This window comes from Onychostoma macrolepis, chromosome 01, assembly GCF_012432095.1.
Source record: "Onychostoma macrolepis isolate SWU-2019 chromosome 01, ASM1243209v1, whole genome shotgun sequence".
NCBI lineage: Eukaryota > Metazoa > Chordata > Actinopteri > Cypriniformes > Cyprinidae > Onychostoma > Onychostoma macrolepis.
In genome coordinates, this window is record NC_081155.1 from 17,079,011 (window position 1) to 17,097,448 (window position 18,438).

At 35.5% G+C, this 18,438-nt stretch overlaps 1 protein-coding gene across 1 annotated transcript; it reads left to right on the forward strand.

The window, feature by feature from the left end:
* Positions 1–740: 740 nt before the first annotated feature.
* On the forward strand, positions 741–8,222 carry zgc:111983 (uncharacterized protein LOC550501 homolog). Its single transcript, XM_058781325.1, has 17 exons — positions 741–823; positions 1,197–1,260; positions 1,736–2,352; positions 2,600–2,661; positions 2,863–3,029; positions 3,160–3,332; positions 3,449–3,507; positions 3,670–3,833; positions 4,315–4,487; positions 4,602–4,659; positions 4,820–4,910; positions 5,754–5,807; positions 5,968–6,131; positions 6,594–6,766; positions 6,883–6,941; positions 7,104–7,267; positions 7,530–8,222. Exons 2-17 carry the CDS (start codon positions 1,221–1,223, stop codon positions 7,613–7,615), a joined length of 2,304 nt encoding a protein of 767 aa, XP_058637308.1. The 5' UTR covers positions 741–823; positions 1,197–1,220; the 3' UTR covers positions 7,616–8,222.
* Positions 8,223–18,438: the final 10,216 nt, after the last annotated feature.

Genomic DNA, 18,438 nt, shown 5'->3' on the forward strand with positions numbered 1-18,438 from the left:
TCAGCCTGTTCTCAATACACTTTAACTTGTAAAAAAATATATATTTCAGTATGGATGCAGTATATATGTATTTGTTGCTTTTGAGAATGAGTCGTCCAAGAGGAATGTCTCAGGCGTTTCTCACACCTCATCATGAATTTCACCTAACACTAACCCAATACCCCAACCTATAACCTTGAAAAGTTATAAAACAGGCAAAATAATTAGCCAATTCTCATGCTTGATATAGCTGGCTAATGTCACATCACTTAGTGAGTATCTGATTGTGTCCGTAAAGATTAGATTATCCAGGTCATATCAGAATGTCTATTTATAATGTCTAAAATCAACAAGTCCTATTGACTAGAATAACTCTTATTAGATGCATATTTGGCTATAATCTATTGCAAATACACTGGATATCAAATTTGTATTTTACTTGTATTTTAGGAAAGAAAAAGTTACTTCCAAATAACTAAATTAAGTACATATTTCCACATGGATAATGTATAATTTTACTACTGATGGAACTAACTGATTTTCCAGTTTGCCATAATTGGTTAAAAACTGCCAATGCAACATATACTGTCATCATGGACCGTCACGTATGTACCAGGAAACAAAAGATTTATTTTGATACTGTTGTTCCTCAAGTTTGTCAAAAACTTCAGCAATGCTCAACTCTCATTGGTTGGTACTTCAAATGAAAAAAACCTGTCTCACTTTAAATGTCAGCCAACCTGTCTGCTGTGCTCTTTTAGAGGTGATCAATAAACTGATGACAAGGACTTGCTAAACGGATTAACCTGGACTGCCTTTTGTTTTGTGCAGAAATAATCAAAAAGTAAGTAGAAGAAAATGTTTTCAGTTGTTGTGTATCCAATCAATTTGTATGAATATAAACTGTTACAAAAATGAATCTAATTTTAAGACGACAAAGATTATTATTTAATAAGTGAGTGTTTTTTTTTTTTTTTGGAAATCTTAATGCAGCCTTGAAGGGTGTTTGTGTGGAATATATGATGTTTTATTAAATCTGTAATTCTAACTGTATTTGTTTGTTGCTTATGCATCTCTTGATACCTTTCAAAATGTTGACATCTAACGCACCACCCATGTGAATTTTGCTTTCTATATTTTATTCTGATATATGATGAATTGTGTTTGATTTTTGAACTTTGGTACATCATACTTATGTGCTTCATTTCCATTTTTAGGGATATTACTAAAAGAACATAGCAATGGAGTGGAGGATTGTAGTACCTATTCTGTGCCTAATTGGTAAGAACCTAGTACTGACGCTTGTTCTAAATAAGTAGTGATAGTTATTGTTCATAATTGCACTTAAATTACAAAAGGATTTTATGGTGAGAAACTATAATTCGAAATAAAAATAAAATCATAATAACAAGAACAAATGTTTGTGAAAAAGAAAGTGACAAACGTTCTAATCATACATTTCCAATAAGTGATTTTCACAACAATGTAGCTGTATAAAGACCTATCTTTAGCCTACAGTGATAACTGTATTATCATAATTACAAAAATATTTTTTTACTCAATGGAAATACAAAATGGAATGCAGTTCAGTCCAGTCAAATAGGCATGGTTGGTGATGCATAGAATCTAGCATTTCAGAGTTTAGCAATAATAATTATAATTTATTTTATTTTAAATGTTATTTTATTTTATTTTTACTTTACTTTACTTTATTTCTACCATGTCTCATTTTCCCTTTACTTTACTCATTTTCCAGCCTTTACTGAAGTAACTGCAAACGCCAATCAAACGGCAAGCACCAATCAAACGGCAAGCGCCAATCAAACTGCAAACGCCAATCAAACGGAAAGCGCCAATCAAACGGCAAGCGCCAATCAAACGGCAAGCGCCAATCAAACGGCAAGCGCCAATCAAACTGCAAACGCCAATCAAACGGCAAGCGCCAATCAAACTGCAAACGCCAATCAAACGGCAAGCGCCAATCATACGGCAAGCACCACTCAAACTGCAAACACCAATCAAACGGCAAGCACCAATCAAACGGCAAGCGCCAATCAAACGGCAAGCACCAATCAAACTGCAAACGCCAATCAAACGGCAAGCACCAATCAAACTGCAAACGCCAATCAAACGGCAAGCACCAATCAAACTGCAAGCACCAATCAAACTGCAAACGCCAATCAAACGGCAAGCACCAATCAAACTGCAAGCACCAGTCAAACTATGGCTACAGCAGCTACACCAACAGTCTCCACACCTGCTAAACTTGCAACAGTTAATATAGTATTCAAAATCAATCAAGAGTTCAAGGACAGCTACTCCAATCTTAATGCTCCTGAGACTATAAAGCTGACAGAGGACATCACCAATGCGGTAATATTGATTGCAATAGCAGTAGATACCAGTAATTCTGTGTATTGGCAATATTAAAAATAATTACAATTGGTCATTATGTTTTTACATGCTGTAGAATTTGCTAAATATTTACTTTTTAGTCTACCTAAAATAAATGTCTGTTTCAAAACTACAGTTCTTGCAGCAAAATTTGATCTGAAAAACAGAAATGACAGTCTTGTATGTAAATAACATGTTTTTATGATTATTTATCTATCTTTTATAGTTTACTCCAATTTACAAGAGACGTTTTACAAACTTCTTCCGCATGAGGATTCGAAGATTCAGGTAAAACAGTACATTCACTTATAGTAATTTCATCAAAATTGATGGATACATGCATTTTATTTATTTTTTGATTAGTGGATTGCTTTATAGTTGTTTGGTTAATCAGTTTGTTAATCATGTGACCATTTGATTGTTCAATTTGCTCATTCAGTTGTTTGTTGGTTAATTATGACTGACTTTCAACATGGTTGTTCCCCACAGTCGGGGCTCCGTTGTGGCAGATTCTGTCTTGGAGTTTGACAACACAAACAACACCAGTCCTAATGTGACGGAAGTGACAAGCACCTTTACTGATGCAATTAATACAGCAAATTTCAGCTTTAAAGTTGATAACACATCCATCAATGCTACTGATATCACAGCCAATGGTCAGTGTGTATTCGCAGATGCTTTTGTTGTTGTTATTGTTTAATACTTGTCTGTTACATTGTCAATATTGACAAACATTCATGTTTGATGAAATTATATCCCGTTTTCTTTTAATTCTGGCCTAAAAAGAAACAAATGTGACAGCTACAGCCAATACTTCAACTACGACTCAAGCTGCAACAACCTCAGTAAGCGTTGAAGCGTTTAACTTAACCTTCAAAATGATGGGAAACTTCACAAATGACCTATCAGATATGTCCACTCCTGCAGCCATTAATCTGACAAACACTGTCATTGATCAGGTAATTATTTTGTCCTTTGAGTAATGGTAATACTTCAGTTGAAAAATTATCTGAACTTTTGTCTAGATCATGATTTTAAAATTAAAATCTCTCCTGAACTATTTATTTTTTTGTAGCTTAATATAGTTTTCCAAAATATTACGGGCCACAGGCGCACATTTGTCCGGCGGTTCAGGTAAATTATATAACATTCTATGTTTATAAACAATCAAAATGGCAACATCACAAATTGATTTTCACTCATTTATTATTCTGGTTGATTGCTTTTTTGTTTGTTTGACTGGATTACTGGTGCAGTTTTTAATTTATTCTTTATTTGATCATTAATTCCTCTCAGCAATGGCTCCATTGTACCAGACGTTGGACTTGAATTCAACAAAGTCTCTAGTCCTACTGCAGAAAACCTGGCTAAAGCTCTTGCTGATTCTGTAAGAAATGGAACAGTCAAATTGCCAATTGATCCAACAACTATCAAAGTTACAGACTCCACAGGAGCCACTGGTCAGTATACATTTATTGACATAAGTTTTCATGTAATGACTCGTACATAATTTCTCTGTGATGGGTTTAGCAGCTATAATAATATTACATGATAGACCAGGTCAACACTTAAAGAAATATAAGCAACATGAGAATAAAAGTAGTGGGGGCCCTGTTGTGTCTAAAATCAATAAAAGCAATATGAATGAATAAATTCCAAAGATGTTTTAAGAAGCTTTGTGGTCTCTCTAATGGGAATGAAGTCCTAATGTGACGGAAGTGACAAACACCTTTAATGATGCAATTAAATCTGGAAATTTCAGCTTATCAGTTGATACCACATCCATCAATGCTACTGATATCACAGCCAGTGCTCAGTGTGCGTTCACAGATGCTTTTGTCGTTGTTGTTTGATACTTGTCTGTTACATTGTCAATATTGACATAAACATTCATGTTTGATGAAATTATATCCCGTTTTCTTTTAATTCTGGCCTAAAAAGAAACAAATGTGACAGCTACAGCCAATACTTCAACTACGACTCAAGCTGCAACAACCTCAGTAAGCGTTGAAGCGTTTAACTTAACCTTCAAAATGACGGGAAACTTCACAAATGACCTATCAGATATGTCCACTCCTGCAGCCATTAATCTGACAAACACTGTCATTGATGAGGTAATTATTTTGTCCTTTGAGTAATGGTAATACTTCAGTTGAAAAATTATCTGAACTTTTGTCTAGATCATGATTTTAAAATTAAAATCTCTCCTGAACTATTTATTTTTGTAGCTTAATATAGTTTTCAAAAATTTACGGGCCACAGGCGCACATTTGTCCGGCGGTTCAGGTAAATTATATAACATTCTATGTTTATAAACAATCAAAATGGCAACATCACAAATTGATTTTCACTCATTTATTATTCTGGTTGATTGCTTTTTGTTTGTTTGACTGGATTACTGGTGCAGTTTTAATTTATTCTTTATTTGATCATTAATTCCTCTCAGCAATGGCTCCATTGTACCAGACGTTGGACTTGAATTCAACAAAGTCTCTAGTCCTACTGCAGCAAACCTGGCTAACGCTCTTGCTGCTGCCGTAAGAAATGGAGCTGTCACATTGCCAATTGATCCAACAACTATCAAAGTTACAGACTCCGCAGCAGCCACTGGTCAGTATACATTTACTGACATAAGTTTTCATGTAATGACTCGTACATAATTTCTCTGTGATGGGTTTAGCAGCTATAATAATATTACATGATAGACCAGGTCAACACTTAAAGAAATATAAGCAACATGAGAATAAAAGTAGTGGGGGCCCTGTTGTGTCTAAAATCAATCAAAGCAATATGAATGAATAAATTCCAAAGATGTTTTAAGAAGCTTTGTGGTCTCTCTAATGGGAATGAAGTCCTAATGTGACGGAAGTGACAAACACCTTTAATGATGCAATTAAATCTGGAAATTTCAGCTTATCAGTTGATACCACATCCATCAATGCTACTGATATCACAGCCAGTGCTCAGTGTGCGTTCACAGATGCTTTTGTCGTTGTTGTTTGATACTTGTCTGTTACATTGTCAATATTGACATAAACATTCATGTTTGATGAAATTATATCCCGTTTTCTTTTAATTCTGGCCTAAAAGAAACAAATGTGACAGCTACAGCCAATACTTCAACTACGACTCAAGCTGCAACAACCTCAGTAAGCGTTGAAGCGTTTAACTTAACCTTCAAAATGACGGAAACTTCACAAATGACCTATCAGATATGTCCACTCCTGCAGCCATTAATCTGACAAACACTGTCATTGATCAGGTAATTATTTTGTCCTTTGAGTAATGGTAATACTTCAGTTGAAAAATTATCTGAACTTTTGTCTAGATCATGATTTTAAAATTAAAATCTCTCCTGAACTATTTATTTTTGTAGCTTAATATAGTTTTCAAAAATTTACGGGCCACAGGCGCACATTTGTCCGGCGGTTCAGGTAAATTATATAACATTCTATGTTTATAAACAATCAAAATGGCAACATCACAAATTGATTTTCACTCATTTATTATTCTGGTTGATTGCTTTTTGTTTGTTTGACTGGATTACTGGTGCAGTTTTAATTTATTCTTTATTTGATCATTAATTCCTCTCAGCAATGGCTCCATTGTACCAGACGTTGGACTTGAATTCAACAAAGTCTCTAGTCCTACTGCAGAAAACCTGGCTAAAGCTCTTGCTGATTCTGTAAGAAATGGAACAGTCAAATTGCCAATTGATCCAACAACTATCAAAGTTACAGACTCCACAGGAGCCACTGGTCAGTATACATTTACTGACATAAGTTTTCATGTAATGACTCGTACATAATTTCTCTGTGATGGGTTTAGCAGCTATAATAATATTACATGATAGACCAGGTCAACACTTGAGAATAAAAGTAGTGGGGGCCCTGTTGTGTCTAAAATCAATCAAAGCAATATGAATGAATAAATTCCAAAGATGTTTTAAGAAGCTTTGTGGTCTCTCTAATGGGAATGAAGTCCTAATGTGACGGAAGTGACAAACACCTTTAATGATGCAATTAAATCTGGAAATTTCAGCTTATCAGTTGATACCACATCCATCAATGCTACTGATATCACAGCCAGTGCTCAGTGTGCGTTCACAGATGCTTTTGTCGTTGTTGTTTGATACTTGTCTGTTACATTGTCAATATTGACATAAACATTCATGTTTGATGAAATTATATCCCGTTTTCTTTTAATTCTGGCCTAAAAAGAAACAAATGTGACAGCTACAGCCAATACTTCAACTACGACTCAAGCTGCAACAACCTCAGTAAGCGTTGAAGCGTTTAACTTAACCTTCAAAATGATGGGAATCTTCACAAATGACCTATCAGATATGTCCACTCCTGCAGCCATTAATCTGGCAAACACTGTCATTGATCAGGTAATTATTTTGTCCTTTGAGTAATGGTAATACTTCAGTTGAAAAATTATCTGAACTTTTGTCTAGATCATGATTTTAAAATTAAAATCTCTCCTGAACTATTTATTTTTTTGTAGCTTAATATAGTTTTCAAAAAATTTACGGGCCACAGGCGCACATTTGTCCGGCGGTTCAGGTAAATTATATAACATTCTATGTTTATAAACAATCAAAATGGCAACATCACAAATTGATTTTCACTCATTTATTATTCTGGTTGATTGCTTTTTTGTTTGTTTGACTGGATTACTGGTGCAGTTTTTAATTTATTCTTTATTTGATCATTAATTCCTCTCAGCAATGGCTCCATTGTATCAGACGTTGGACTTGAATTCAACAAAGTCTCTAGTCCTACTGCAGAAAACCTGGCTAACGCTCTTGCTGATGCCGTAAGAAATGGAGCTGTCAAATTGCCAATTGTTCCAACAACTATCAAAGTTACAGACTCCACAGGAGCCACTGGTCAGTATACATTTATTGACATACGTTTTCATGTAATGACTCGTACATAATTTCTCTGTGATGGGTTTAGCAGCTATAATAATATTACATGATAGACCAGGTCAACACTTGAGAATAAAAGTAGTGGGGGCCCTGTTGTGTCTAAAATCAATAAAAGCAATATGAATGAATAAATTCCAAAGATGTTTTAGGATGTTTTAAGAAGCTTTGTGGTCTCTCTAATGGGAATGAACATTTCTTTTCTTTGTTTTTTTTTTTACAGCTAACAAGTCTCCAGTCTTGGCTAGTATGCTCACAGCTTTCTGGATGACCCTAGCATCACTTCTGTTGTCAGCTGTGATGCACTAAGCATCACCTTCACACATAAAATCATGCTACTGCAAAATGATTGTGCCATTTTTTTTTTTTTTTTTTTTATTTATTTTGGTCGCATTAAGAATCGGCAAGTCACAAAGCAAAACAAGCCAAGTTATGATCTAGCTGTAACATTTACTAGTCTTTCTTGCCACATATAGAGCCTGGTGATACGTATGGTATGTGTGATTTTTATGGTATTTTTGTTTCTGATTTACACAAAGCACATTGTTTATGTGTACACTGAGCTGGAGAAATAATGAGGATTGGTTTATTGAAACCAAATCTGAACATTTCTCTATGCCACAGGAATGGCACAAGTGAAAGTTACCTATAGAGCTATTATGTTGAAATCCAAAACTGAGATTGTTTTAATCTTTTGAAAATGGATTGAACAAATATTTTTAACAATGTATTAGTCAGATTCTGAAGATATGAAATCTATGTATTTAATCTTTAAGCATATGAAAGATGTTCTAATAAATGCTCTGTATTATGTTTTATGAAGTACTAATATTTAATAAAATAAAGGGGGAATCCTGTTCCGTTTGTAAATTCAGTGCTGCAAAAACTTTACAAATAAAGACTGTATCTAAATTAATCTACTTTTTGATCTGTGACTAAAGAACTGACATTCAGTTATTTCACTTTAATTGCATAGAAAAGGACCTATACATTACCATTAGACTAAAATTACTGAACCTAAACATGGGTTTAGGACACTGGACAACACGGGGTGAATGCATTTACATTATAGTGAAGTGCAGAGCATTGATTTTAGTATATCCAGCAGTCATAACTTTTATTTTAGACAGTACAGTTTCATTAATAATGAGTACAAGTTGATTTCATTTTAGACACAAAACAGTCTGTTTTATTTGACTTAAAACACTCTTGAATGAATCCGACTCTTTGAATGAATCGTTTGAGTGAGTGGTTCAATGACCCATTTGCTTTGCTCCTGAACAAATCAGCATTTTGAAGCAATCGGTTGAATTGATGACTCTATGACTCATTCATCAACACAATGACTTGCCACCACCTACTGGCGATTTAACTTTCATAATTCAAGTATCCAATTGTTTCATTTTGTCACTCATTTCATATTTCTGTAGGCTATTCAAAATGTTTTTGTTTAAAACATTAAACTCATTCCATAATGAAATTGCTGTGTTAATGCATTTACTGCTGTCTGAGCGGCATTAATTGTGTAAATACATTAACTTAAGATGCAGCTTCTGTGCCACAGTGCAAAGATAGCTTTGGCTGGTACTGATTTAATTGGTAATACCTACAAAGTCATATGTCCGTTACAATTTGCTGTAGGCCTATTCCACATAATAATAATATGCAATAAAACAATATACAATACGATTTGTTAACATGTAGGCTACCTAGGAGCTTGCTGCATGAATCCGTGAGTACAGTTTACAAACCCGTGGGAACGGATTGCGAAAGCGTGCGCGCGGATTATGAATCTGTGGGAACGGATTCAAAAACCGAGGGTACGGTTTACAAAATCTGAGCGCACGGATTGGAAATTCGTGGGTACGGTTTATTAATCCGTGGGCACGATTTGTTAAACCGAGGGAACAGTTTAAGAATTCGTGAGTACGGTTTATAAACTGAGGGAACGGATTGCAAAACCGTCGGCACGGATTGTTTTTTTTCCTCTCCTACAGGTGACTTCCCGGGCTCCGTACAAAACCGTCGGCACGGATTGTTTTTTTTTCCTCTCCTACAGGTGACTTCCCGGGCTCCGTAGTTTATTGAGTTGTTGTAAAAAAAAAAACATCACATTTGTAATCATGGTCATTTTTGGAGAAAAATGGCACTCTTCGTGTGAAATTGATTAACTATATGAAGTGGTATAATTATAAATATATACATTTTCTGCCCCCGTGTCTTGAATTTGTGATCATTCTAAATGCATTTTAATAGACTGAATCGTGCAGTGAAAGAACACACTCTAAATGCACACGTTTAGACTTCACCACGTAATGCGTGCACTCCGTAGGGGTGTTTTTAATGGTTTTTGCAAAACAAATCGCACATCGACAACAACAATTACGATATTATCGCAGACTATATATCGCACACCCCTACCGCTGAGGCATCTCAGATGAGAAGATCTGTTACCTTGGCTTTTTATCCTTGCAGCACCACAGCAGAATTAATATAAGGTAATTATTTTACAACTTCTGTTATTGGAAAAATACCGAAGTCCGGACCCCGGGGACCTCAATGGTGGGTACGGCCTGCTTCTACTATCACCTGAGGAGGATTTATGGGGGTATCATCCCTTTACCCAATTTATAAACTGGTGATGTTAGAATATCCCTATTGTCCTACTGTATATCTTATATTCTCTCCTCTTCCTGATATTTTGTTAACCCTAATATGTGTGATCAAAAATGCACTACTGGTACCAGGGTTAATTATAGAAAGCCAAGAGGACAAAAAAAAAAAAAAAAAAAAGGTACATGTCAGAATGCATTAAGTTTAATAACAAAGAATTCACAACATATAACAATAGGAAACTAAATGATGTTAACAAAACATATCAGCATTCAATAAGAATAAACAAATGAAGTGAAACATCTTTATTTGTACACTTTATTCCAAACCGATATATATATTATTTATTTATCCAACATATATATTATTTTAATCTGACACAAACAAATAAATTTGCACAAATCCCTGATGACTAGTCCTTCTCAGATAAAGGACTGACCATAACTAATATGACATTTTTTTAAATTATCAGTGATGTAATTAGTTCTTTTATTTAGTAGTAGTTGTTTTAGTTAATATTATAATATTAACATTCGTATTAGTAATGTGTGGATAGTAACTGTCGGTGAATACTATAGAATATACAGATATAGTATCCTACTAGATATTTAGTAGGGTGATGGTACTAAAAACCTATAGTCTCTGCATAAAATAAACTTCTACAACATTTGTCCATTCTTCACTAACAAAATCAGCTTAAATATTATATTAAACAAATTATCCTTCATTTGATTTCTTTTGTGAACTTTACTAACGCACTTTTAAATTACAAAAACATCAAAGTTTGTGCTAATAAACCAGTAATGGTTGAAGATATAGTCATTAGGGAACAGCATACCATCCATGAAAAGGCACTAGATGTGGTGTGTGTGTACTCTGAAAAAGTAAGAAGTACAGAAAAATATCAAATAAGAATATAGGCTATGGCATTGAGTTCTCAGGGGTGTTCAGTACACTACTACATGATATATTCTAAATAGTGTATATGTATTTAAAAGTATTAAAGAAGATGCTATTTAACAATAAAACACAGTATTTGTTGGAAAATTACCACTGGTACTCGATTTCATGGTGGTAGATTCAAAAGTTGCATTTGTGGCAGGCGGTGGTGTACTAGAAGTAACTACTTCCCCTGTAATATAAAATGTGCAGCACCCATGAAATTTCATTTTAACGATTTAATCGTTATGCTAATTTGTGAATTGTACTTCACACACTCACCTGCTTTGATAGTATCAAGTATGATGTCCAAAGGTATGGTACCATTCACAGCGGTCCCATTAAGAATTTTCTCTACCTCAAATGAGCTTGGGACTGTAGAAGAATTCTCAAAGATAAGAGTCATATCAACTTTAATGGAGCCCCTCCTGGAAATAAAAAAAATACAAATAAATAACCCCCAGTGTCCTATAAAAATGTGATCCAATTATTAAAAATATGGACATCTTTATGATAAATTTGAAAGACCACAGCTGGCATGCTTACGCGAAAGAGTTGACTCTGCATCGCCTGTATCCTCTGAGATTGCTTGCCCTGTAAATTCTGTTTATCTGCAAGTGATGAAAAATTTATTTTTACTATAAATAGAATACAGTCTGAGATTTATCATTAAAATAATAACAATATGCACTCTCCTCATGTGAATAAAAATGCTAATTCTATTGGCACTTTGCAGACATTTTGAACTAGTATAACAGGAATCATGTCTCTTTTATGTTTATTTTTCTATTAAAACATCTTTACTTAAAGTCATTTAATTTGCTTTTGGAATAACTTTTCAGCATGGTATGAGCAGACTGCAGCAATTACCATCACCCTACACAGGACAAGCGGTTTGGGGAATGGGTGGTTGAATATGCTACAAGTATCATTGTTTAGCTTTTGGAGCCCTAGTGGCGCTATGACTTTTACAGTTAATTCTACACTTTGACGTTAGTTCTGCCTTCACGTGCTATAAGAATTAGAGTAAACATGAGTAGCCGACTTGGAAATTTCACATGAACTTCTCAAAACATTATGATCATGATTTTCTGTTTGGGAGCCGAGTTGTAGTAAATGGTAGGTTCCTTATAATACTTGAACCTAGTTAGCTTTTGCAGTTTCATTAATACACATTTCTCTATCGTATTTGTTGCAGTTTGCAGTTGTCATGATTGTGAAAATACAATGGTGTTAAATATGGAGGAAGAACATTTTTTCACAAATTTAATTTGCACAAAATGGGGGAGGGGGAAAGAAAGCAATGTAAAATGTGGGCAGCATCTATCTATCTATGGCTGCCTGTTTGTCTGTCTGTCTGTCTGGAGATTTGTTTCTGATAAAATACAAAGTTGACCATGTTCTTCTATATGGAATGACCATGGGGGAAGTTGGTCTACAAGGTAATCTACAGGGAGTATTTATACAATTTAAACATACAGTACATTATAATTACAGTACATAGTAGTAGATGAGAGATCTTTTCACTATTCTGTGTACAGTAAATACTGTAGTATGTTGTACACCCTATTTTTGCAGAACGACTGTCTAGGGAAGGCAGAGAAAGTATCTGTCTCTTCCAAATTTCCAGCCAGGGCTGTCCACCCTGTTTCAGGGTGGTGCAACTGATGCGGTCACACCGGGCCCCGCTGCGAATAGACTGCAGGGCCTAGACTTTTTTTTTTTATTCCTATTTTCTATCTTATATTGGGTGCACTCGTTATTAATCTGTACCAGGCATGGTTTGATACAATGCAAGGTACTTTACAGAGCTCACCTGACAAATGCACAATTATCTAAATTCTTTCCAGACAAAAATGCTGTTTGCGACTGTTCTAGACAAGTTCCATCAGATCATGTACACATGTTCTGATCATGTCCTCGATTAGTAACCTTTTGGTCCAACGTATTTGATACACTGGGAAAAGCATTTAATGTTGAACTGAGTCCCAATCCATTGACAGTTTTGGTGTTCTACTATACACTACTTACTTTAGTCCCATTGCTCAAGTGGTTGCTTTTACTCCTCTATTAGCTAGAAGGAACATTCTCCTTAAATGGAGGTGTGCCACTTCCCCTACTCACAATAGATGAATACAAGACATATTGTTTTCATTAAATTGGATAAATTAAGGTTTATGCTTCAAGGTTCCCTTAAAACCTTCAGTAGCACCTGGAATCCTTTCTTGAATTTCATGAAAGCCCCAACATTGTTGGTTTCATTGCTTTGTCCCTCTGATATAGACTCGCAAATTACTTAAGAAATGTCTCTCTTAGAACATCAAAGAATGCTAATTATGAGAAAATATTTTTTAATGAAAAATGTTGGAGGATTTTGATATAAACTAAGAAGAGATTGGTTTTCCTTTGCTGTAAATTAGCATATTCTTACTGGAGATTTTGCTATGCCTATGTCATCCGCTGGAGCTAGAGATTATGGTTTATATAGGTTTAAATATGGATATTTTTCTTACACAAACACATTGCTTTACTTCAGAAGATCTTTATTAACCCCCCCGGAGTCATCACTTTTCATGATGGATGGGTGCAATTTTTTGGGCTTCAAAATCTTGACCACCATTCACTGCCATTATAAAGCTTGGAAGAGCCAGGACATTTTTTAATATAACTCCAACTGAAAATATTATACATCCGTGTGTGTTTTTTAAAATGTATTATTTTGTAATTTTTTTTCCTCCCTTGGTAGGTTTAAGGTTTGGGGTTTTACATGATAAGGATATTTTGTTGTTTGTTAAAGGGATACTCCACCCCAAAATGAAAATTTTGTCATTAATCACTTACCCCCATGTCGTTCCAAACCCGTAAAAATTTAAGATATTTTGGATGAAAACCGGGAGGCTTGTGACCAGAGCTGGGTAGATTACTTACAAATTGTAATCCATTACTGATTCCAGATTACATGACAAAAATTGTAGTGAGTAACGTAATCCATTACATTACACATTTTAGATAATATAATCAGATTACTTTTAGATTACTTTTGATTTAACTCGTTTTTCACATTGATTTAAATAGTATTATCTTGTACCATAATGATGTAAAAAATGCAAAGAGTAAGAAAACTTGTTCCATTCATTGTAATTTACAACATGAAGTGCATTAAACATTATATTATATCAAGGTTTCCCAAACTAGGGTTCGTAAAGGAACTGCAGGGGGTTGTGAGTTTAATGAAAAGCTGACAATTAATTAAATCATAAAACATTTTAAATGAAAATAAATTATTTTAAAACAAACTCCCTTTCTTTTTTTTCTTTTTTTTTAAATTTTCTTTTTAAAAAATTTAATTTGAACTCCCTTTCGAGGAAGATCTCTTCACTTGGCAGCCATATTTAATTTGCAACGCCTCCGGGAAGTTCGTACAAGACCTATCTTAATGAATGGGGGAATCCTGAAATCTCAAAAACTGCTTACTGAACTCACAATTAAATTACATATGTCAAATCAGCAACAAAAACCTGAAATTAATTACCCCATGAATGTTGTTCCTTATGCTCAAATAGCTTCTTTTTCAGGCTAGACCAGGCAATGCGCATGCTTTTGACTGCACATATGCAAATTTGGCTCTTTCATTTAGAAGGTGGGACTATTCCTCCATATTGCGCGTTGCAGTTTCTCCCATTCATAAGTATAGAGAGAACCGTCGTTGCATTTCTATAGTCTTTGTTTTAAATAAAACACTTTCTAAAAAAAGATGAAATATTTTTATTTACCTGCAAGAAATGTGATCATTAATCAAAATCAAAGAAACCGTGAACATGCAAATGTGTTAATTAATTATTGAAATATTTATTTTAAAATCTAAGGGGTACTTAAAGCAAATATATTTGGTAAATAAGGTTTAGATGACAAAAAGTTTTGGAATGCCTGAATTACATGTAACTAAGAAATAACGTGAATATGTGCATTTTAATTAGTTATAATTAATAATACATGGTTAAAAAACCTACAGAGTAATAATTCAAATAAAAATTAATGTGTTAGTAGCCTAGTTGATGCAAAGTTGAAACCTTCTTAAACCTGAAATGATTTTTATATATCCAGTATTCAAATGCTGTCGCCACCTGACTAATGACTGATCTTTGTGTGAACGTCCACAAAACTGGACTATATATATATAATATGTATATAATCGGTAGGCTATTTTAGAAAGGAAAATTTAAAAGATGAAAAAGAGAAATTAGGGAGAATCAATGACTTATGAATAATTGCTTGCTATTGTGTGAATAATATGTAATCATGTAATCCATAAAAAAGTAACTGTAGTCTGATTACGAGTATTTTAAAATGTAACTTACTCTGATTACAAGTACTTAATTTTTGGAATCTGATTACGTAATCCAGATTGCATGTAATCAGTCACTACCCAGCTCTGCTTGTGACTGTCCCATTGACTGCCAAGTAAATTACAGAAAAGTATAAAAAAAAACATCATCAAAATAGTCCATCTGCCATCAGTGGTTCAATCTGAATTTTATGAAGCGACGAGAATACTTTTTGTACGCAAAGAAAATAAAAATAACGGTAAACTGGATAGTCACAAGCTGCCCGGGTTTCATCCAAAATATCTTAAATTTTTACGGTTTTGGAACGACATGGGGGTAAGTGATTAATGACAAAATTTTCATTTTGGGGTGGAGTATCCCTTTAATCATTTTGATATAAGTGAAATTCATTCTGTCATGACAAAATGCCAATAAAAAATATTGGGGAAAAAAAACTTTTCTTAAAGCTTATTGCTAAATGTCACTGTCTGCACACCCTCTTTTTATGTAGTATACTGTAATAGACATTGACTTGCAAAATAATTCCTGATTCCCAAAAGGAGGTTTTAGTAATAGTGTTTTGAATTGATCTCAGTAGTGTTCTCTAGGTAGTGGAGTAGTCTCTGTGTTTGTCAGGTTTGTGTGTCATCTGAGGCCAAAGTTTGATTCTGACAAAAGAAAGATTTGCCTAAAATATTTGATCTTAAATATTTGGATCTGGAAGTTTGAGGTTTGTTCAAGTTGGTGTGAAGTTTTGAGATTCTGTTCCTAGTTGTAAGAAAATGGTGGATTACTTCATGAATGGTAAGTAATAAAGAAAAACTATAAGTAATCATGACTGTTAAAAAGCTTTCAGTATACCAGATAATTAAAAGTAAATGGTACTTATGATTGTAAATGTATGAAACAAGTTAGACTTACCACAGTTACCACATGGGATGCCAATGCAATGAATTCAGGAGATGAATGGTTGTTATATATTTCACTGAAAGTTTCATTTAGACTGAATCTTAAGTATATGCTTCCCTCGTCAAGGGTAGGAGGATCAGTATTTGTGCCCTCTGTTGTTGGTGCTACAGTGGTGGACACATATGAGGTATGAGCCTCTGTTACTGGCTTTATTGATGTTAGTGTTGTTGTTGTCGACGTTGTTGTATATACTGTTGTAGAATGTAATACAGTAGATGAACGCTTAGCTAGTGTAGTCTTGGTTGATTCTGTTCTATTTCTAACAGTTGCTGCTGCTGTTGTCCTTGATGCAGTTGCTGGCAATGCTGATGTCACTGGTACAAAGGTTGAAACTTTAGGTGTAGTAGCAGACTTTACTAAGCTTGTTGTCGATGTTGCTGTAACTGTATCTACTGCCACAGAATGTAACACAGTAGATGAAACCTGAGCTAGTGTAGTCTTGGTTGATTCTGGTTCATTGCTAACAGTTGCTGCTGTGGTTGTGCCCGATGCAGTTGCTGGAAATGCTGATGTCACTGGTACCAAGGTAGAAGCTTTGGGTGTAGTAGCAGACTCTAGTAGGCTTGTTGTTGTTGTCACTGTATCTTCTGTTGTAGTTATTCTGATTGTTTCTGGTTGTTTGCTAACAGTTGCTGCTGTGGTTGTGCCCGACGCAGTTGCTGGCAATGCTGATGTCACTGGTACCAAGGTAGAAGCTTTGGGTGTAGTAACAGACTCCAGTAGGCTTGTTGTTGCTGTCACTGTATCTTCTGTTGTAGTTATTCTAATTGTTTCTGGTTGTTTGCTAACAGTTGCTGCTGTGGTTGTGCCCAGTGCAGTTGCTGGCAATGCTGATGTCACTGGTACCAAGGTAGAAGCTTTGGGTGCAGTAGGAGACCCTACTAGGCCTGTTGTTGTTGTCACTGTATCTTCTGTTGTAGTTATCCTGATTGTTTCTGGTTGTTTGCTAAAAGTTGCTGATGTGGTTGTGCCTAGTGCAGTTGCTGGCAATGCTGATATCACTGGTACCGAGGTTGAAGTTTTGGGTGCAGTAGCAGACTCTACTAGGCCTGTTGTTGTTGTCACTGTATCTTCTGTTGTAGTTATTCTGATTGTTTCTGGTTGTTTGCTAACAGTTGCTGATGTGGTTGCGCCCAGTGCAGTTGTTGGCAATGCTGATATCACTGGTACCGAGGTTGAAGTTTTGGGTGTAGTAGCAGACTCAACTAGGTCTGTTGTTGTTGTTGTTGTTGTCACTGTATCTTCTGTTGTAGTTATTCTGATTGTTTCTGGTTGTTTGCTAACAGTTGTTGCTGTGGTTGTGCCCGACGCAGTTGCTGCTGTGGTTGTGCCCAATGCAGTTGCTGGCAATGCTGATGTCACTGGTACCAAGGTAGAAGCTTTGGGTGTAGTAGCAGGCTCTACTTGGCCTGTTGTTATTGTCACTGTATCTTCTGTTGTAGTTGTTCTGATTGTTTCTGGTTGTTTGCTAACAGTTGCTGCTGTGGTTGTGCCCAGTGCAGTTGCTGGCAATGCTGATGTCACTGGTACAAAGGTAGAAGCTTTGGGTGTAGTAGCAGACTCTACTAGGCCTGTTGTTGTCACTGTATCTTCTTTTGTAGTTGTTCTGATTGTTTCTGGTTGTTTGCTAACAGTTGCTGCTGTGGTTGTGCCCAATGCAGTTGTTGGCAATGCTGATGTCACTGGTACCAAGGTAGAAGCTTTGGGTGTAGTAGCAGACTCTACTAGGCCTGTTGTTGTTGTCACTGTATCTTCTGTTGTAGTTGTTCTGATTGTTTCTGGTTGTTTGCTAACAGTTGCTGCTGTGGTTGTGCCCAGTGCAGTTGCTGGCAATGCTGATGTCACTGGTACCAAGGTAGAAGTTTTGGGTGTAGTAGCAGACTCTACTAGGCCTGTTGTTGTTGTCACTGTGTCTTCTGTTGTAGTTGTTCTGATTGTTTCTGGTTGTTTGCTAACAGTTGCTGCTGTGGTTGTGCCCAGTGCAGTTGCTGGCAATGCTGATGTCACTGGTACCAAGGTAGAAGCTTTGGGTGTAGTAGCAGGCTCTACTTGGCCTGTTGTTGTTGTCACTGTATCTTCTGTTGTAGTTGTTCTGATTGTTTCTGGTTGTTTGCTAACAGTTGCTGCTGTGGTTGTGCCCAGTGCAGTTGCTGGCAATGCTGATGTCACTGGTACAAAGGTAGAAGCTTTGGGTGTAGTAGCAGACTCTACTAGGCCTGTTGTTGTTGTCACTGTATCTTCTTTTGTAGTTGTTCTGATTGTTTCTGGTTGTTTGCTAACAGTTGC